Source organism: Rhinopithecus roxellana, chromosome 8 (genome assembly GCF_007565055.1).
Source record: "Rhinopithecus roxellana isolate Shanxi Qingling chromosome 8, ASM756505v1, whole genome shotgun sequence".
Lineage (NCBI taxonomy): Eukaryota > Metazoa > Chordata > Mammalia > Primates > Cercopithecidae > Rhinopithecus > Rhinopithecus roxellana.
In genome coordinates this window covers 100,451,544-100,474,133 of record NC_044556.1, presented here as the reverse complement: position 1 = coordinate 100,474,133, position 22,590 = coordinate 100,451,544, and the positions used below count along the sequence as shown (strand labels likewise).

Below are 22,590 nucleotides of genomic sequence, written 5' to 3'. Positions count from 1 at the left end.
AGAGGAGGAGATGGGAGGCAGAGCTGGGTTGGCGACAAAAGGCCGACCACTTTACAACTCCCCAGAAGTATCACAGTTTTGTCAGTAAGCCAGAAATAGCTTTGTTCTGCCAGGCTCTGAAATGCCAGCACTCAGAGATGGAGACCTGCCACCTTCTCCAGCCAGCCACCCTGTGCCCTCAGGCGAAATGCTCTTTGCTGTGGTGCCCGCAGAGCTGGGAGATACAAAGAAGACAGGGCCGTGATGGGCCTCGGGGCCGGAGTGGCTCTGTCTGCCTGGTCACTTTTTCCCTTGCTCAGCATTTACTCACCAACCAGCAGACAGTGCAGAAAATGTGCAGCCCGGCCCCTAATCCGGCTCTAAGTTCAGAATTTGCATGTGATTACCAGAGAGCTGTGGCAGTTCCCTGCATTTTCCTCTTCCCCCACTGCCCCCCAAAAGGGGACAAATATAAAGAGCTCAATGTGCAATACCACCACTGCCACAGTTCTTGAGGTAACATCACCTCACCTGTCTTTTGCATCTTGCTGGAACCACCCCACTTCAATTACAAAGCCCAAGTGTCTGTGCAATGCAGCTGACTGCCTGAACTGGTTTGCTGGTTTAAAGGTAGTACTTGGACAGACAATACACATTACTCTCCGACTGGAAAATATGCTGATACGCTGGACTTATAAGAAGTCTCTCAGCATAGACCCATTTTTAAAAGATTATAATATCTACTAAATATTGCATACGCTATTTTTTAACCAAAAGTATTTCTTCGAAATTTTCAGTCAGTGGCTTCCACTGTACCAGAGCAATCCTTTTCCTACTTTTTTTTTTTTTTTTTTTTTTTTTTGAGACAGGGTCTGGCTGTCACCCAGGCTGGAGTGCAGTGGTTCAATCTCCGCTCACTGCAACCTCCGCCTCCCGGGCTCGGCCTCCCACCTCAGCCTTCTGAGTAGCTGGAACTACAGGCAGGCACTACCACACCCAGCTAATTTTCGTACATTTTGTAGAGAGGAAGTTTCGCCATGTTGCCCAGGCTGATCTTAAACTCGGTGGCACAAGCGATCCTCCCGCCTCCGCCTCCACAATGCTGGGATTACAGGCGTGAGCCACCGCATATGGCCTCTTTTTTAAAATAAGTGACTTTTTCTCAAAAAAAAAAAAAAAAGCAAAAAAGACACTTAAAAGGAATGAGATGCCTGCTTGCACAGGGTCTCTGCCCATCCGACAGTTCTTAAATTACCCTCACCAGGTGACACCGTTGGCGTCTTCCCCTTCGGCAGAGTCCTAGTGAAAATTGATATCTTAGTACTTGGAAAACTAATGGGAATCAGAAATGATGATGCCCGTGATGACTGCGCACCGCGTTATTAAACCTTTGTGCAATGCGTTACAAAGTATTTGCAAAGTGCTCAACAATTACTGCACTCTCAATTAAGTCAATCATCACCAGTAAAGCAGCGGCCACGTTAATTCACCTACTCTCCGATTAGCTTATTGAATAATATGCCCCATAAAATGATTTTTGTGTGCCTGTAAAAGAGCCCCAGTCAACTTTTATGGCCTTTTCTTGGGGCCTCTCAGATGAGCTCAGGCAGCAAGTCTGATGAGCGGCAGCAGCTCGGAAGCTGGGTGTTACCCCAGCCTGCCGTTTAGCAATCTGGTGGAATGAGTTAGTAAGCCGCAGTTCAGTAGAACTCCTAAGCCGGAGGTTCAAAACATCTCATCAAAAACAGCACGGTCCCACCCTACCAGCGCTCAAAACAGCAGTGTCGGGCCCAAATCTGGAAGCTAACGTGCAGAGAGGACCTTTCCAGGACGGTAGTTAGGTGCCTTGGGAGGGGGGCAAATTCTAGAGTTCAGGCCTCCCTTGGGGGCACACCTTCCATCCGTACTAACTGGCGTGTGCAGGCGCTGCTGCTTAGCGCTTTGCACGGAGAAGCGCCCCGAACCCACCAAACGATGCGGAGCCAGGGGCAGCGAGTGACCGGCGGCCCTCAGTCCTCCCCTTCCTTCTCCTCGCCCCTTTTGGGAATGGCAGGGAGTTTCCTATGAGAAATGCCGGCAAGCAGGACAGGATTCGGACTACCCCAGAGCCGGAGCCTTCTCCCTACATTCTCAGCCCTAGGGCCGGACCCGCCCCCGCGGCTGCCATCGTCCCTGCCCCCGGCGCCCCGCGGGGACCACTCCGCCAGGTGAGCGGAGCCTCTCTGAGACTCACCTGCGTGAAGTACAAGTTCATCAGCGTGAGGGTGAAGAACTGCAGGCACACGGGGAAGCAGTAGAGCAGCCAGAAGACGAAGGGGCTGAGCGAATTGGCCGCCACGAAGTCTTTGAAGTAGAAGGAGAAGAGGACGGTCCGCAGGGAGGCCCAGAAGAGGCAGAGGAAGAGGAAGACGCTCTGGTAGCTGAGCCGCTTGTGACGGTAGCGCAGCACCAGCCAGAGCTGCACGTAGATGAACACGAAGAGCAGCGCGTAGAACACGGTGTAGACGACGGTGAGGCCGAGCTTCACGTAGGGGGGCACGGCCGGGGTCAGCGTGGGCGGCAGCGAGTCGTTGCGGGCCGGGTCCCACGGCGGGGTCTCCATCGGGCCGGGGGCGCTGCCGCGCGGCCGGGGGCGCTCCGGCCTCATCGGGGCTCGCGGCCGCCGCCGCCCCCGCGGGGGTCTCTGCGCATCGCGCTCCGCCCGCAGCCCCGAGACTGGAGGAAAGAAAACAAGCCGCACTTCCTCCCCCAGCACCACATGATTCACTGGGGCGGCCTTTGTCTGCGATTGGCAGCGCCGCGCCCGCCGCCCCCGCGCGCCGACCGGCCCCGCGCGCCCCCGCCCCGGCCCGCGCGCCCCGGCCCGCCCTCTCCCGGGCACCGCGCGCCTTCGCCCCACGAACCTCGGCCCGCCCTATCCTCGCCACTGCGCGCTCCTGCAGTGCGCGCCCCCAAAGCCGCGCGCCTCCTCCCGGCCCCTTCCCCATCCCCGGGGCCGCGCGCTCCCACACTGCGCGCCCCCAGAGCCGCGCGCCTCCTCCCCGCCTCCGGCCCCCTCCCAGGACCCCTCCCAGTCCCAGGGGCCGCGCACTCCCGCACTGCGCGCCCCCAGAACCGCGGCCTCCTCCCCGGCCCCGGCACCGCCCCGCGCGCCCCCAAAACTTCCCAGCCTGCGCCGCGCGCGCCCCCAAAACTTCCCAGCCGCGCCCGGCGCCTCGGGGGATCTCGCTCCTGGCCTCGTGCATTCTGCTGCTGATTGCTTGTTTTGCAGAAGTTAATTCCTTTATTTAAAAACAAAAAATGTTTTTTTAAAAAAACTTTACAAGTCCTTTCCGTCCCCCTCTTTAAAAATAAACCTTTACGACTCTGTAGCTATGAACTGGCCGGCGTCTGGAATGACGTTAATTTCTAAATGCAGAAATGCCAAAGACAGGGTTTGTGTTTTTGAGGTCAAATTTGTATAGTCGGAGTAAGGAAACAGACGGTGCCTGCGGCTGCTGCCTCCTTTCGGATGCAAGCTGGGCTGTTTTCTCCCGGAGAGCCTCACGCGCTCCCAGCGCCTCACCTCCCAGCGACGCAGCTGGTGCCGGGAGGCGCGCGGGCCGCGGGGCAGTGGATGGAGCCCACTGGGCTTCAGAGAGAAGTGGGGCAGCTGACGGCACACAGCCTCCCTTGTCCAATCCAACCCATTCCGAAGGAGGGTCTGTCCCCGCCGCCCGAGAGCCCTTCTCTTTTGCTTTTGCTGAGCAGCTCGCTCCTCGACGCTGTACCTGGACTTAGTTTTTGCCCCGGGGCACCACGCCACCCTTGTCTTGGGAGAGCTGGGGAGTGCTCTGGGAAAAGAGGGAAAGCCGGGCTGCCCTCTGGAAACATTGCTGGGCAAGCGTTTCTGGTAAACAGAAGAAAGAAACCCGGATTTCCGAGGGTCCAGTAGTTGTGATTTCTTTTCTTACTCCACTTCGTGTCTAATTGTGTGTTCTTTTTCCAAAAGAGGGCCTGGCATATCCACAATCCACCCTGGCTTTTGCTCAGAATTACTTAGTGGCTACAGCGCACCAAGCGTATTCCAGGTGGTTCATTGGGGCCAAGTGTGCCTTTGGCGTGGAGCTCCTTTTCTAGTTTTTCTATTTTTCTCTCTCTTCCTATCGCTATTTCAAGAGGCAATATGGAATTGGTCTCCGCCTCTGGTCTCGTTCCCCTCAATCCCCGTTCTGAACACCGCAAGTGGAATGATGGAGTGATCGTTCTAAAGAACACCTGGCCGCTTTACTCCCGGGCTTAAATGCCTTTCCATTGCTCCTCATAGTTCTGGGGATAGAGTCTAAACTCCTACCCTAGCTTACCTCCCTGGCTTATCTCTTCCAAGGTGTTAAACAGTGTTAACTTTCCAGAACTCTCCACCCACCGTACTCTCAGGATTAGGCTAGGGTTTCACCTGTGTGCTCCCCAATCTCCTTGCCTAATTGTTGGTTCCCCCCCACCCCCCGCCCAACACATTTATGTGTCCTTATGATAGAAACTATGTCTTGTTTACCAGTATCTCCCCTGGCACATTGGAAAAACATCCGCATACATTTTATTATACTGTTTTATTATACTGAAGAAATATTGTTTGTCAACAGAGGTCCAAACTGGTATTTCTCCCTCCAGTGTGCATGGATTCTACCTCATGATCCAAGAGGGCTACTGGCTCCCTAGACATTGAGTCCACATCCCAGGCCAGCGTCAGGAGGAACAGGGGAGACTAAAGAGCCCTTGTTTCTCCTGTTTCTGGAGCCTTCCCAGAAAGACCACACAATGCATCCACTTTTAGCTCATTGGTAGGACTTAATTACCCTAGTAAGCTGGCTACAAGAGATTGGGAAATGTAGTTTTAGTCCCCACGGCATTGTACACAGCTGAAAGTCATGGTTCTGTAATTACGGATGAAAGGGTGAATGGATTTGGGAAAAACTAGCCATCTTTATCATGCCTTCAAAGCGGACAAAAAGAATGCCAGATGGCTACAACAGTTCCCCTTTTTGACTACCTAGTATCAAATGTGTTTCTTATCATCTTTACAATTCTGAAAATAAGGATGATATACAATAAAGATGCTCCCACTTTATATCCCTTGTACAATTGGAAACTATTCCAAGCCAGGTGCTCACGCCTGTAATCCCAGCACTTTGGGAGGCCAAGGCAGGTGGATCACCTGAAGTCAAGAGTTCGAGATCAGCCCGGCCAACCAGGTGAAATCCTGTTTCTACTAAAAATGCAAAAATTAGCCAGGTGTGGTGGCACATGCCTGTAATCCCAGCTACTCTGGAGGCTGAGGCACGAGAATCACTTGAACCCGGAAGGCGGAAGTTGCAGGGAACCGAGATTGCACCACTGCACTCCAGCATGGGCCACAGAGTGAGACTCCATCTCAAAAAAGAAGAAAGAAAGAAAGAGAGAGAGGAAGAAAGAAGAAGAAGAAAAAGGAAGGAAGGAAGGGAGGGAGGGAGGGAGGGAAACAGAAAAACACATTCCCTCTTTCCCCCCAAAAGGATCATCATTTTCTGTGTCCAGCTCCAAGCCCAGGAGTTCTGGGTGACAGCCATTCCTCTAATTCTATCACTATCTCCTCTCAACATTCTGTATCTTACGGACTAAATTATTAAGTTATCCATCACTAGTTTGTCCTATATAAAATAGTAGAGAAAAAAAATGTAAAGGAAAGGAGAATTCATTATTAGGTTGGCACCAAAGTAATTGTGGCTTTTTGCCATTCAAAGTAATAACAAAAACCAAACTACTTTTACATCAATTTATGAAATACATATATATGATACAGCAAGAAAAAAATATAAGTTAGAGTTCTTGTTTTTCTGACTGGTCCTAAAGCTGTAATTGGTATTTATGACTGCTCTCCTTAATGGACATTACAAAATCTCCCTTTCCCTTCATCAGGAATCTCAGCTAGTCAGGGGTAGCCCTGATTTCTGAGGAATCTAATCTCGTTAATGTTTGCCACTGGACATGCCAGTAGCAAGAGGCACTACCATGACTGAATTCTATCTATTCACCTTTTTATGCTCATCATGTAACAGCAACTCTGCTTCCCCTTAATAGTTACTATCATCACAGCCAACACCATCATACTATTTTTTGCAATACATCCACTAGCATGAGGAGTCTGAAGTAGCCAGGGTCTCAACTTTTATTTCAGTTAAACCACACTTGAATATCCTGGGGTAGAAGAGTTCCTCCTTGGTTACTAAGACCTTCAAACTAGCCAAGTGTAGAGGCAAAGGAACAGGAAACACAAAAATTTGCAAGTAAGTCATTGCGTGTTAGCGAAAGGCATCATTCTCTTGGTTCCTGTAGCCATGTATACTGACTGCCAGGACAAATAGCACTATATGTCAGCTTTGGGTTCCAAAGAAATTCTATGTATTATAGGATACCAATACTACCTTTCTGTGCGCTGTTGTCCTGCAGGCACAATAACTAAGTCTATAGTCAGTTATTCCACTACTGGATAAGGCCAGCTGCTACTTGAGGGACAGAAATTCGCCCACCAATTTCTTCTTTTAGTATAAACTGAGGTCCTTGTTCAGAGCAATGTTGTATAGGATACCATGATGATGAGCGATGCGTTCAGAAAGTCCCGAGACAATAATGCAGGCACAGGGGGCAAAGAAAGTCAGTCCAAGTTCAGAAGCATTGTCTATTACATCGAGCACAAATTGCTGATGTCCTACATGATTAAAGGTCTATGTAATCTGCTTTCAGGTGGCTATCTAGGACTTCTCCTGAGTTTGGTACCTCTTGGAAGACTCGGAGTTGGCTGGCGATGCTCATGAAAAGCCAAGTCAGCCTTGGTGGGGATGTCCAGATTGTTACAAAATGGATCAATCAGTCCCTACCTGCATGGTCACTGTGTCCATTAGCCCATTGAATAGGCAGTGGGCTAACTGGGGGCAGAAGACATCTTCCATACCAGGACAGGTCAATGTGTCCACCTGAATGCTGAGCGTCTCCAGTAGAGCTGGGTGTTTTGGGGAACCCGACTTGGTGGCTTGATGGATCAAAATAACATGCAGCTTGAGATGGGCAGCTCAAACTGCATGGTAATCTGACTTCTTGATGAGACATTCAGTCTCTTTCACAGCCCAGGAGCAAGCCAACTCTTTTTCTCAAAAGAAAAATAGTTATTTGACAAATAAGGCATGTATGTGTTCCAAAACCCTTATAATTGACGCTGTGATTCTCCTAACATTCTCTTGTCACAGGTAATGTACACCTCTCCAATCTGCCATGGACACTTTGAGCACCGTTAGATCCACTGAGTCACAGATGACAAAACAGATGGCATTGCAGCCTGAACCAAATGGAGCATCTCGTCTGCCCTGGGCCTCTTCTCAAAATTAGCTCCCTTTTGAGACACCCCATAAGTGGGTCAGAGAAGCACACTAATGTGACAAATGTTACTTCTGTAAATAGGACCTCAAAGCATTATGCTTCTGTTTCCTATTTCCGGTGTAAGGTGTAATATCTCAGCCTTCATTTTGGAGGAGCTATCTCAACCTAGACTCCCTGAAATGCTTCCGTGAGGTCACAGGCCCCTGTAGACTCATGAAATGTACATGTCTCTTACATGCCTAGAATAACTGCCATCCCTGCCTTGTAGGTCCTTACAGCGTGATGTCATTAATGTAGTATCACTGTGATGTCCTGAAGAACATTAAAATGATTAAGATTTCTGAAGACCAAATTGTGGTGTGGACCAGTTCCTCCAGGGGCTGTGTGGGCTTGCTGTAATGAAGTCACCACCATATGAAGCTTATGATTACCTGTTTTATTTTCCAAGACCCCTCCATCTGTGTACCAACGGAGCAGTTAGATGAAAAAGTGATGGGAATTTACCACTTCTTTTTTTTTTTTTTTTTTTGAGATGGAGTCTCACTCTGTTGCCCAGGCTAGAGTGCAATGGTGTGATCTCGGCTCACTGCAACCCCTGCCTCCCAGGTTCAAGCAATTCTCCTACCTCAGCCTCCTGAGTAGCTGGAATTACAGGCACCCACCACCACGCCTGGCTAATTTTTTTGTATTTTTAGTAGAGACAGGGTTTCACCATGTTGGCCAGGCTGGTCTTGAACTCCTGACCTCAGGTGATCCGCCCGCTTCAGCCTCCCAAAGTGCTGGGATTACAGGTGTGAGCCACTGTGCCTGGCCTTTTTTTTTTTTTTTTAAGATGGAGTCTTGCTCTGTTGTCCAGGCTGGACTGCAGTGGCATGATCTCGGTTCACTGCAACTTCCGCCTCCCAGGTTCAAGCAATTCTCCTGCCTCAGCCTCCCAAGCAGCCAGGATTAGGAATTTAGTGCTTCTTTGGCATCCAAGTTTCAGTCTGAGAATTGGATGTGGGTACAACACTCTCTGTTGGGATGGTGTAATTCAGACCTAGGGAGTTTTGATTTTGTTTTTGTCAACTATATTAAGCAGGCCCATAGAGGACCGCCCATCTCATTTGTCCTAAAAGCTTATATCCAATTAGTTTCTGCCAAAGATCTTTGATGTGCAGGCAATTCTGACTGTCAGACTGGCCATTCTCAGACTGGTCATGATCATCATGCCTTCTATTGGGATAACCTCTCCCTTACTGGTGGTTGTGCTGCCATTGACCTCTGGCACCCAGGATCCTGGCAAACATGAGGGAGTCCACCCCTCTCCAGCAGCTCTCAGTAGCATCCCTGATGTACAGAGTATAGCCATGACAGTATTTTTGAGATATACTTCTCTCACCAGTGTCTCGGTGCCTTGACAAAGGGAGTGTCTTCTGGTCCCTCTCCAGGGACCAGTTAGGGGATTGGTGAGTGAGATTTGCACAATAAATCCACAGCAACAGTCCTATTTCCTTGGATTCCTGCTTCTACATTATGCTGGATAATTTCAGGCCTCTCAGCTTCTCTTGAATGATGTGGGCTGCCATTAATTCTAGGTTTCATTCAACTAATGAACCAGACAAACAGACCCCTCTCTCTGCTCCAGGAAGCATATTGAACTAGAATCTCTTGGTAAACAAATGTTCTTTGCCTCCTAGTCTGGTTTAGCACCCTCAAAATCCATTCCCACATGTATTCCAAAGACTTTTTTCCAGTATAAAGAGCAAAGTCTTGTAGTTACTTTGGTGTGTAGTTCTCCATCTAGGGTTGGTTTTATAAAATGAGGATATATTGGTATCTAGTTCGGTCTTTGAAAACAATGAGAAGTGGGAGATACAAGGCAACTTGACTTCCTCAGGCAAGAACCTTATAGTTCTTCCAGCAAAGCGGGAACAGCCTCCTCACACAGGGAGAAAGGGCTGCTTTCTGTGATAAGGGGAGCTTTGTGCACTCAGTCCTCAGTCCCATCTGTCCCCATTCTCCATCCCCTGATTCCAGCTCTTTCCAATCAGTCCCCAAACTATCACGTAAGAGACCAGAGGAGGCTGTGCATTTAACAGATGTTGAAAATCAGAAACCTGGCTCAGTGCGGTGGCTGACGTCTGTAATTCCAACACTTTGGGAGGCTGAGGCAGGAGGATCACTGAGGTCAGGAGTTCGAGACCAGCCTGGCCAACATGGTGAAACCCTGTCTCTACTGAAAATACAAAAACTATCTGGGTGTGGCTGTATGTGCCTGTAATCCCAGCTACTTGGGAGGCTGAGGCAGGAGAATCACTTGAGCTGGGAGGTGAAGTTTGCAGTGAGCCAAGATCATGCCACTGCACTCCAGCCTGGGCAACAGAGTGAGACTGTGTCTCAAAAAAAAAAAAAAAAAAAAAGGAAGAAAGAAAGAAAGAAAACCAGAAACACACAGGCTCTCCCTTTTGGCCATGGTTGCAAAAGATGAAATATTTTTTTGGCATCATCATTGAAAGTCATCAAAAGTCCTTGGTTTTCAGACTGTGTGCCTTGAACTAGAATTTCAGCCCTTGCTATTCACTTCTCAAGCTATCCAGCCATTAGAATCAACCACTTTTGCCCACAGCTCTTAAATTCTTTGTGTCCCTCATACTGTTGTCTGGCAGCATCACTCTGTTTCTGAAAACTTTAATGTCAATGGGATCTTCATTGTACTGGGTTACCTTTACCGCTGGTGACAACAAATGACAATTTATGCCATGAACCATCTTAACACTATCTCAATTTTCATTTTCCTCCAGCTCAACCAGACATAATAACCAAGCTCAAATTCTCACCATTCTCTGAGAGTATGTGGCTGCCAATACTCCTGGTGTCTATTTCTATATTTCCTGGAGTTATTGGTCGCAAGCAACAGACGTAAGATTTGGTTAATTTAAGCAGTAAAAGAATTCATTGAAAGGCACATTATGTAGTTCACAAAATCTTCAAGATTGCTGGAGGAACTTGGAGATTAAGAAGAAGGAATGATACCCAAAGCAAGGCTGCAGGACTGGTTCTAGAATAACATCACTACCCCTACCACTGGCTCTGATACTAGTAGTTTGCCCCACAGAAAATACAAATGCTAGACACTGGAAATTGCTTGTATCCGGCAAGAAGAAAGTTGTAAGTGTCAGAAAATCTGGCTAATAATAGATTAATAGTAAATGTTTGTCTTTCTTACATATCTAGATGTCAGTTGTTGCAAGCATTGATTCAACCATTTAAAAAATCTGTCAGGGATCCTGGCTCTATCTATCTTTCTTCTCTATCATCCTTAGCATATTGGCTATAATCTTCAGAGTTGTGCTCTCATGGTTGCAAGATGGCTGCTCTAGCTCCAGCCACTACATTTGCATTCAAGGCAGAAATTGGAAGAAGACAGAGGACAAGGTTTTACCAAAAAAACCCAAGTCAGGCCTCCACCTATATCTTTCTGGCCAGAAGTGTGCCATAAGCCATCTGGAGCTCTAAGGGAAGCACTCAGTTGGCATGTCCAGCCTCTATAGCAGGGACAAGCAAAGGGAAGAGGTTACAAAGGGTTTTGGATAAGTGAATCCCTCTGTAGCATAGATTATGCAGTCCATGCTTCCTTAAGTCACAAGCTTCCAATTCAAAGTCTGGAGCAGGGGCATTTGATTAGCAGAGCCTAGACCACGTGCTCTCATCTTAGCAGCAAGAGTGGCTGGGAGCATGACTCCCTGGCATCTGCCGCTTCTGTGGAAGCTTCCACTTGGTTCCTTTCAAGTGGGGAATTTCCCAGGTGGAGAAAGGGAGTGCCCAGGCTGGAAGTCCAGATGGGGACAAATACCTTTTCCTACTGTTACAGATCTTCCTAGATTATGTTATGCATGTTGTTAAAAGTTGAAAATTGTTCCAGCATGGTGGCTCACACCTGTAATCCCAGCACTTTGGGAAGCCAAGGCGGGTGAATCACCAGAGGTCTGGAGTTCGAGACCAGTCTGGCCAAAATGGTGAAACCCTGTCTTTACAAAAATACAAAAATTAGCTGGGCATGATGGCAGGTGCCAGTCATACTAGCTACTCGGGAGGCTGAGGCAGGAGAATTACTTGAACCCCTGGAGGTGGAGGTTGCAATGAGCCGATATCACACCACTGCACTTCAGCCTGGGTGACTGAGTGAGATTCCATCTCAAAAAAAAAAAAAAAAAAAAAATTGAAAATTCACGTTTTGGAAAATGTATATCACATTTGCATGAGATTATCTTTTTTATGATCTGTCCTCAGGAATTCTTTTCTACTTCCTTTTAAATATTTAGGGAGTAAAAAGAAGGCAAGCTAAAGATGGAATTCCTGGTTTGCAACTTGGCTGGTCTCTGAGATCAGGCTACCAACAGGCGTCTCTTGCAGTTCCAAACCTCCTAGCCTGCCTCTATACTGCTCAGGACTCCAGGAACCCCCAGTGTGAAGCTCCTTCGTTCCACTGACAGCAGCATGTGCGATACCCCTCCCAGAGTTTATTAGAGAAAATCCCACTGGGGCTACCTGCTTGAATTAAGATCTGGTTTGTAACTTATGACTGGAGGGATGAAGACAGTTTAACACAGATTTATGGTGATAGTTGCAGGACTTGGTGAATTTACTAAAAATCAATGACTTGTGTACTTGAAATGAGCGAACAGACCCCTCCCATACTTCCTGCCCAATAAAACATGTCTGTCTGTGTTCCGCTTCAGAGGACTAGAATTTCCAAGGTGGCAAGTAGCTCGTTTCAACAACCAAATCCATGCTAGTATTTCCCTGGGAAGGAACACTTTGTACTGTTTGGTTCTGCTGATTCCGGCTATAGAAATAAATTATCATTAGGAACCATATAACCAGCCGTAGCCTGCTCAATCTAGAATATTAATAGAGGCCCCCAGAAAAAACACACTAGCCAGAAGGAATGTCAGTCAACTAAGGAGGGCAGACCCCTTAAAAAATGGAAACCTTGACCTAATAGCAGAGAATCCCACCATCAGGCTGGACTTATTCATATTCATAGTTGTACATTGTTAGAGGAAACCACCTCAGCAGTTAGAGTAGAATTCTAAAAATTCAAGCTTTGAGAACTTAGTGTCATGTGGCTCTCAGTCTCTGAATTCTGCCCATAAAAGACTTTTTGTTTGCTCTAAGCAATGACCAGTCCTGCTCCACCAAACCTAAAGTGTTAGAAACACACAGTTACCTCTTCATTTTCAAGATCAGCACGTATTAGGTGTTAGATTCATTATTGAATGAACAACTGATTCACTGGCTGGAATGTTTGTTCTTAGCCACTCAGGACAAAGTCTACATTTTTTGTGAGCTTTTTCGTTTAAGTCACAATCTTAAAATTTGAATGCTAAGAGTTTCAAAGGTTTTAGGAGTGCTGAGATTCAGGGAGTAGGTAAGATAGCATAAGTGACAAGTAGGGTTTTACAAGCTAAGATTATTCTTGTGTAAATGCCAGGAGTGTTTTAGAAGTTCCTATTTTAACTAACAAATTGTACTTTTTGTAAGATATACATGAATTTTATGCCTATTTTTTGCTCTCATGTTTGTAATTCCTAAATTGAAAGACCATTAAGCATATCAGATTTTTAAAAAACATTATTGAATAAAAGTTCACTCATTTCAAAGTGTATAAGTCAGTGATTTTCAGTAACTTCACCAAGTTGTGCAACTATCACCATAAATCTGTCTTAGACTGTTTACATCCCTCCAGTCATAAGATAAAAATCAAATTTTAATTCAAGCAAGTAGTTCCAGTGGGATTCTTCATAATAAACTCCAAATCTAGGACAATCCCTAACTAGTACCTAAGCAAACAGGCAGGTGGTGTAACCTTCCTAGAGTTGCTCAGAAATGCTCTCTTAATGATTCAATAATTTCATTAAAACTTTGGAATTAAGTGGATCTGAGGTAAAAAAGGAAATTTAGTCTACAAGGTCAAGAACATAGACTATTTCCTATTCACCTGGAAACAGAATGAAATAGTTGCTATAAAGGAATCTTAAGAAGCATGTTAACATCATACCCTCGGCCGGGCGTGATGGCTCACACCTGTAATCCCAGCACTTTGGGAGGCTGAGGTGGGTGGATCACAAGGTCATGAGTTTGAGACCAACTTGGCCAAAATGGTGAAACACCCTCTCTACTAAAAGTAAAAAAATGAGCCAGGCGTGGTGGTGTGCACTGGTAATCCCAGCTACTCAGGAGACTGAGGCAGAAGAATCACTTGAACTCGGGAGGCGGATATTGCAGTGAGCTGAGATCAAGCCATTGCACTCCAGCCTGGGTGATATAGCAAGACTCTCTTCCCCCCACCCCCCAAAAAAAAACATCATTCCCTTCTCCAGGAAGTCACAGTGAGTGATTTTCTCAAGTTTCAGAGGGCAAAATTAGATCCAGTTCTTACCAGAAGTTATTGCAAAGGCATTTAAGCTGCCTGATAATGTTCAATGTTCTTCCTAATAGGTTCCTATTTTCATCTCCAGAAAAGGCAGTGTTTCAAGGAGCTCATGCAGGAAGACATGGCTAGTTGCACCCACACAACTTCATTACATCGAAGGGACTGAGCACTGACCAGATCTTGCTTTCAGTAGTATGAGATTCATGCACTGCAGGGAAAATTAGCTATTATGATTGCACCATGGGTGTCCCTGGGCACACAACATGTATAGCCATTGATAGTGGTTGAAATCTCCAGGCTTTGGTGAACTATGCAAGAAAGGCTTTACCTATGGCCCTAGGGCAGGGTAAAAGGAATGAAGGTGAGGGATACGTTGAAAGTAGTGCTGAGAAAGCAGTTCCAGAGGCCGGGCCAGATCCAGTTTTTGTGGGGCCTGCAACCTTATTCAATACTGGAGATCCTCTTTAAGGAAAGAAACAAATGGAAGAACATTCCATGCTCATGGATAGGAAGAATCAATATCGTGAAAATGGCCATGCTGCCTAAGGTAATTTATAGATTCAATGCCATCCCCATCAAGCTACCAATGACTTTTTTCACAGAGTTGGAAAAAACTACTTTAATCTTCATATGGAACCAAAAAAGAGCCCTCATTGCCAAGACAATTCTAAGCCAAAAGAACAAAGCTGGAGGCATCATGCTACCTGACTTCAAACTATACTACAAGGCTACAGTAACCAAAACAGCATGGTACTGGTACTAAAACAGAGATATAGACCAATGGAACAGAACAGAGCCCTCAGAAATAATACCACACATCTACAACTGTCTGATCTTTGACAAACCTGACAAAAACAAGAAATGGGGAAAGGATTCCCTATTTAATAAATGGTGCTGGGAAAACTGGCTAGCTATATGTAGAAAGCTGAAACTGGATCCCTTTCTTACACCTTATACAAAAATTAATTCAAGATGGATTAGAGACTTAAATGTTAGACCTAAAACCATAAAAACCCTAGAAGAAAACCTAGGCAATACCATTCAGGACATAGGCATGGGCAAGATCTTCATGTCTGAAACACCAAAAGCAATGGCAACAAAAGCCAAAATTGACAAATGGGATCTAATTAAACTAAAGAGCTTCTGCACAGCAAAAGAAACTACCATCAGAGTGAACAGGCAACCTACAGAATGGGAGAAAATGTTTGCAATCTACCTACGCATCTGACAAAGGGCTAATATCCAGAACCTACAAAGAACTCAAACAAATTTACAAAAAAAAAAAAAAAAAAAACCCCATTAAAAAGTGGACGAACGATATGAACAGACACTTCTCAAAAGAAGACATTTATGCAGCCAACAGACACATGAAAAAATGCTCATCATCACTCGCCATCAGAGAAATGCAAATCAAAACCACAATGAGATACCATCTCATACCAGTTAGAATGGTGATCATTAAAAAGTCAGGAAACAACTGGTGCTGGAGAGGATGTGGAGAAATAGGAACCCTTTTACACTGTTGGTGGGACTGTAAACTAGTTCAACCATTGTGGAAGACAGGGTGGTGATTCCTCAAGGATCTAGAACTAGAAATACCGTTTGACCCAGCCATCCCATTACTGGGTATATACCCAAAGGATTATCATGCTGCTATAAAGACACATGCACACATATGTTTATTACAGAACTATTCACAAAGCAAAGACTTGGAACCAACCCAAATGTCCATCTATAATAGACTGGATTAAGAAAGTGTGGCACATATATATACCATGGAATACTATGCAGCCATAAAAAAGGATGAGTTTGTGTCCTTTGTAGGGACATGGATGCAGCTGGAAACCATCATTCTCAGCAAACTATCGCAAGAATAGAAAACCAGGCTGGGCGCGGTGGCTCAAACCTGTAATCCCAGCACTTTGGCAGGCCGAGACGGGCAGATCACGAGGTCAGGAGATCGAGACCATCCTGGCTAACACTGTGAAACCCCGTCTCTACTAAAAAATACAAAAAACTAGCCGGGCGTGGTGGCGGGCGCCTGTAGTCCCAGCTACTCGGGAGGCGGAGGCAGGAGACTGGCGTAAACCCGGGAGGCGGAGCTTGCAGTGAGCTGAGATCCGGCCACTGCACTCCAGCCTGGGCGACAGAGCGAGACTCCGTCTCAAGAAAAAAAAAAAAAAAAAAAAAAAAAAAAAAGAATAGAAAACCAAATACCGCATGTTCTCACTCACAGGTGGGAATTGAACAATGAGAACACTTGGACACAGGAAGGGGAACATCACACACCCGGGCCTGTCATGAGGTGGGGGAGTGGGGAGGGATAGCATTAGGAGATATATCTAATGTAAATGACGAGTTAATGGGTGCAGCACACCAACATGGCACATGTATACATATGTAACGAACCTGCACATTGTGCACATGTACCCTAGAACTTAAAGTATAATAATAAAAAAGAACTTTTTTTTAAAAAAGAAAGAAAAATAAAATTACATATACAAAACTTAATACTAAAGTTAATGTTTATTTAGAACAAGAAATTTATTTGGAACAAATTACAAAGTTTCAGAAGACCAATACTACAAATATCACAAAACTCAGAAGAATAATGCAATGTTTTTGCTTAGTAATTGCCCGAGGTACCTCTGCATTTTTTTGGCTGTATACCCCTCTTCATATAAAAATGATTCTGCACACCTATAGTCCTAGCTACTTGGGAGGCTGAGGTTGGAGGATCACTGCAGCCCCTGAGTTTGAGGCTGTAGTGAGCAATAATCATGCCACGGCACTCCAGCCTGGGCAAACAAACGAGACCCTGTCTCTAAAAATGAAAATTAAAAATAAAACAAATGACAACAAAAAGAATAATTCTGCAATAATATCTTTCTGTAGAGGGAATAGAAAGATAATTCTTTCCTCTTGCACAATTGATCACGCCTTGTTTTTGTTATTAAAGTTCAGGAGAGTTTGGTTCAGCTTCGCAACTCGTTAGTCTTGTAGATTCTTAGGATTGTTTTCAAGCTTGAGGACATGGTAATGAACTTTTCTTTCATTTATGGTTCAAAAGCTTTCAGAGCATTTCAAGTTTTCTTGTGCAGCAATTAATCTTAAATAGTCTTTGAGTTGACACTCTTCACCTAGTTTATTGTGATGTCCATGTACTGGCATAGTATGAGTTTTAAGGAATCTTCATGGTTCAGGCCCAGCCTGCAGGAAGGGAAAACAAAGGCTACCCCATAAAGAATGCAGGCCAGCACTTGAGGCCCAAGGAACTTGGCCACACCCAGAGCACCATTTGCATTTTTCCTCTGCAAGGCAGAGCACAGTGACTGCTTTGTGTTTAGAGAGGGAAGAAGGACCTCTGTGCCCACAGCACAAGTAAAGGCCTTCTTGGGACAAGAGTCATCCTGTGTCTTCTCATCTGGAGACTAGGGGACAATGGGAGAGAAAGGAGGCAGGAAGGCAAGCCAAGGGGTCCTGCAAGTGGGAGCTTTCTGAGCTCTGGGAGATCCAGGTCTTGGCTGGTAGGATTTGGCCGGGAGGCCCCGCTTCAGACAGATGCCCTGGGAGTAGACAGACCCTGCTAGAGTAGACAGAGAACTTAAACTTGGTCCAAGAGCACCTAGAAGCAGATTCTTCACAAAGTGCCTCTTAGTTGCGCTCTCAATGTGGGAAAACAGCAGGGACTGCAATTTCAAAAGGAATAATGCTGGATCTCATACTGGGAAATCGACCAAAAGGAATCAGCAGAACAGGGTAGGGGAAAGCCTGGGTCTTACAGGGCTTTTCCCAGGAGAACTGGAATTACAGGTGCTAGGAAGCAATTTGGAGAGTCAGTGGATGGGTGAGTGGCTGCTCTGCTCTGCACACGACCACAGCAAAAAGCCACAGGAGTGGCTGCAGCAGCCACGGCCTGACTCATGTATGCTGCCTCAGCACGTCTGGGCTGTGGGAATATTGCCAGCCTTCTGCTTGAACAATCTCCACAACCAAGCCTCAGGGCGATCATCTATGGCAGTCTGATGAGAGCCCACCACCAGATTACAGCAGCAGCCTGCACAGTCCCCTCTCAGCAAGCTGGGTGAGTTTCTAGAGCAAACTGGGGCCCCAGAGAAGGAGGCAGGCCACTGGCACACGGATGCCAGCTACTGAGGTGAGAAATGGGTCGCTCTGAGTTCTGCTGGGATGCACAAGTGCTGTGCTTCACTGAGGTACTGTAAGCACAGCCTTGTCGATACCCACAGCTCTTCCTGTCCAGACTAGGCCATCAACCTCACAGAGCTACTGTGAAAATGAAATATTAAAATAATGCATGTAAGTGCCTAGCCCTACATCTGGAACATGAGAGCCCACCAATTGGGAGCCATGAATGCTGTTGATCCTGACAGTTTAACCGTGGTGATGGAAGACCTTGAGCTGTTCTTACATTAATGGTGACAGGTAGATGCTGGTCTGCCTCGCTCTTTATGTCTCTCCCCCTTGTAACAACTGACTTGGGGCTGGGCGCGGTGGCTCAGGCCTGTAATGCCTGAGGTCAGGGGTTCGAGACTAGCCTGGCCAACATAGCGAACCGTATCTCTACTAAAAATACAAAAATTAGGCCTGGCGTAGTGGCTCATGCCTGTAATCCCAGCACTTTGGGAGGCCAAGGTGATCACTTGAGGTCAGTAGTTCGAGACCGGCCTGGCCAACATGGTGGAACCCCGTCTCTACTAAAAATACAAAAATTAGCCAGGCATGGTGATGTGTGCCTATAGTCCCAGCTACTTAGGAGGCTGAGGCAGGAGAATCGCTTGAACACAGGAGGCAGAGGTTGCAGTGAGCCGAGATCACGCCACTGCACTGCAGCCTGGGCAGCAGAGTGAGACTCCATATCAAACAAACAAACAAACAAACAAACAAAAAGTGACTCAGCCATGCATGGCCCTGAAATGAGCAGTCACTTACTAGGTGCACAGTTTCCCAGCTCCAGGACTGAGAATCACAGGATTAAGATGGAAAGAAGGAAGTATACAATTAGGGAGGGCTCAAGGGACAATGAGGAACTAGGAATGTAAAAGAAAAAGAAAGGACACAGAAAAGTAGGGGTTCAGACAGCATAGCCTGTGTGAGCTGCGAGGAATGAGAGCGAGCAGGTTTTGGAGAAACCTAAGGAGGTCAGACCATAAGAGGTAGAGGGGGAGGAGGACCACAGATTGGAGTCAAGCCAATCAAATGAGCAAACGAACCAAAAACAACCATTTTTAAGGTGTTAGAATTAAACATTTTAGGCCGGGCACGGTGGCTCAAGCCTGTAATCCCAGCACTTTGGGAGGCCGAGACGGGCGGATCACGAGATCAGGAGATCGAGACCATCCTGGCTAACATGGTGAAACCCCGTCTCTACTAAAAATACAAAAAACTAGCCGGGCGACGTGGCGGGCGCCTGTAGTCCCAGCTACTTGGGAGGCTGAGGCAGGAGAATGGCGTGAACCCGGGAGGCGGAGCTTGCAGTGAGCTGAGATCCGGCCACTGCACTCCAGCCTGGGCGGCAGAGCGAGACTCCTGTCTCAAAAAAAAAAAAAAAAAAAAAAAGAATTAAACATTTTAACACACAGTATTTTGTTCATCCCTAAACACGTCTTTATTAACGTATAATTATTGTTCTCCCTAACAGACGATTAAAGGAAGCTCAGGGTTAGGGACCTTCCCTAAAGGCACACAGCTAACTGAGGTCAGAGCTGGCCCAGAAAGCCTCATGTCTAGCTCTGAACCACTGGGCAATGTGGCCCAAAAAGCCCAGTGAGGACTCACCGCTTCCGCCAACCTGGGATGAGATCACAGCCAATTCCATGGTTATAATAGTGGCCCCTGGAGCTGATGACCTTATGAACTGCAGTTCCCCTGCTGCCCTGTCTGGCTGGTGTCCTTCAGTATGCAGCCAGGCTCTGGACTCTGGTTCCCCCCAGCAAGGGCAGTGAGGCCAAGGGCCAGTGAGCAGCCAGTTCTGTTCCGCTCCAGTAAGTGCTGCTCGAGTAATGGCATTTTAACTCTGAGCTGCTGTGGAGGTTGGATCTTGGTCTGGATCCTTTTTGACTCTGCAACAGCAAGCTGTAGAAGAGTCAATGCTGGCCAGGCACAGTGGCTCACACCTGTAATCCCAGCCCTTTGGGAGGCCAAGGCCCGCAGATCACCTGAGGTCAGGAATTCGAGACTAGCCTGGCCAACATGACGAAACCCCATCTCTCCTAAAAATACAAAAATTAGCCAGGCATGGCGGCAGGTGCCTGTAGTCCCAGCTACTTGGGAGGCTGAGGCAGGAGAATTGCTTGAACCTAGGAGGTGGAGGTTTCAGTGAGCCAATACCGAGCCACTACACTCCAGCCTGGGTGACAAGAGCAAGACTCCATCTCAAAAAAAAAAAAAAAAAAAAAAGGGAGAGCTTTGTTGGTTGATATTAGTTTGCAAACCAGGAAGCGATGGTCTCCAGCTGGGACTGAAGGTGCTCGCTCTTCAAAGCGGGAAAGGGCAGGATGGGTGTTATGCTTCACAGGGTCTGTGTTACACAATAGAGTCATGCATATTCAGCAAGTCTGGGGCAAAATCGATACATATTTGTGAGGGGAGCTTAGTGTATGTGCAATAGGTAAACACATATGTAACATACATCCCATGTTCACTTTGTGGGGGGCCTAGATTGGGCTCTTTATGTTGGTGGAATTGGGCTCTTTATGTCAAAGGTAACCTAGAGAACACAGACAGTTTGTGTGCAGTCTCTAGATCTGATTGCAACTGGCTGGAGGTGTGCAGTTGCTTGTCAGGAAAGAGTGTGTGTAAGATGGTCCTCTGTCCAGTCGAAGTTTTAGTGGTCTGGGTTGTAAATCAGAGTTAGGATAATTTGCTTGTTAGCTCCTATTGTTAGGGAGTTTAGCAAGAGTGTGGTTTTTCCTGTAGGAATTTAAGAAGTTGCCATGCCTGCCAAACTTTGAGTCCACCTGTCGGTAAGTTTTGGCTCCTTAACCTTACGGTCTGTCTTAGTTGATAAAGGAGTGTCTATTTTGGCGTTTTGTTTTGTTTTGTTTTTGAGACAGGGTCTTGCTCTGTCGGCTCACTGTAGCCTTGACCTCCTGGGTTCAAGTGATCCTCCTACATCAGCCTCCCAAGTAGCTGGGACTACAGGTGTGCACCATCACACCTGGCTTGTGTGTGTGTGTATGTGTATGTGTGTGTATGTGTACGTGTGTGTATATGTGTGTGTATGTGTGTATGTATGTGTATATGTGTGTGTATGTGTGTGTATATGTGTGTGTATGTATGTGTGTGTATATGTGTATGTATGTGTGTGTATGTGTGTATGTGTGTGTATATGTGTGTGTATGTATGTGTATATGTGTGTATGTGTGTATATGTGTGTATGTATGTGTGTGTATGTGTGTGTATATGTGTGTGTATGTGTGTATGTATGTGTGTGTATGTGTGTATGTATGTGTGTATGTGTGTGTGTGTATGTGTGTGTATGTGTGTGTATATGTGTGTGTATGTGTGTATATGTGTGTGTATGTGTGTATATGTGTATGTGTGTGTGTATGTGTGTGTATGTGTGTGTGTATGTGTGTGTGTATGTATGTGTATATGTGTGTGTATGTGTGTTTGTGTGTATGTGTGTGTGTATGTGTATGTATGTGTGCGTGTGGTCTCCCTATGTTGCCCAGGCTGGTCTTGAATTCCTAGGCTCAAGGTGTCCTCTCACCTTGGCTTCCCAAAATGCTGGGATTACAGGCATGAGCCATCGCACCCGGCCAGGGATGTCTATTTTGGTCTCTCAGATCATAACCTAAGACAGATACACACCCACCCTTGTGATATGTGCTTAAATAGCCATCGGCAAACGGTGCCAGGAAAGCCCATGGGAGGGAGCCCCAGGCTGTTGGTGAGAACCTGAGCAGCTGTCACCACCATCGGAAGAAGTGGTCTGGTTGGTGTCAGCAGACGCTGCTCAGCAGAGCCTACTGGAGTGAGAGGCAGGCCAGAGCCCCGGAAGGAACCACTGACCAAGAGTAGCTGAACACCAGGATCTGACTCCATAGAGACTATATTAGTCAAGACCGGCCGGGCGCGGTGGCTCAAGCCTGTAATCCCAGCACTTTGGGAGGCCGAGACGGGCGGATCACGAGGTCAGGAGATCGAGACCATCTTGGCTAATACGGTGAAACCCCGTCTCTATTAAAAAAATACAAAAAACTAGCCGGGCGAGGTGGCGGGCGCCTGTAGTCCCAGCTACTCGGGAGGCTGAGGCAGGAGAATGTCGTAAACCCAGGAGGCGGAGCTTGCAGTGAGCTGAGATCTGGCCACTGCACTCCAGCCTGGGTGACAGAGCGAGACTCCGTCTCAAAAAAAAAAAAAAAAAAAAAGTCAAGACCGTCTGAGCTGCAAACGTCATAAACCACATCTCATTTACTTCAGCAAGAAAGGAAGCAGGGTTAGCCAAGGAATTGAAGCCCAGGCTGGCCTGAGACATGCCAGAACCAGGTGGAATCTCTGGCAGATGCCTGCTCCCCAACAACTCCAAAATGGGGTCTTCTCTCTCTGGCAGGGCTGCGGCTGCTACCGCTCTGCATGCGTTTTCAAAGCTCTGCCAGGGGAGTGGGTCTGTGGCTCACACCTGTAATCCCAGCACTTTGGGAGGCTGAGGTGGGAGGATCGCTTGAGGTCAGGAATCTGATACCAGCCTGGGCAACATAGCAAGACCTTCATCTCTGCAAAAGAGCAAAAAAATTAGCCAGTGTGGTAGTGTGCACTTCCAGTCCTAGTTAATCAGGAGG

General features: G+C 46.9%; 1 protein-coding gene across 1 annotated transcript in view; it reads right to left on the bottom strand.

Moving 5' to 3' along the window:
• Positions 1-2,833, bottom strand: part of GPR137B (G protein-coupled receptor 137B) — a 77,468-nt gene extending 74,635 nt beyond the window's left edge. Inside the window, exon 1 of the mRNA XM_010384666.2 lies at positions 2,213-2,833. Within this exon, the coding sequence (XP_010382968.1) occupies positions 2,213-2,626 (414 nt within the window). The 5' untranslated portion in view covers positions 2,627-2,833. The remainder of the gene's footprint in view (positions 1-2,212) is intronic.
• Positions 2,834-22,590: the final 19,757 nt, after the last annotated feature.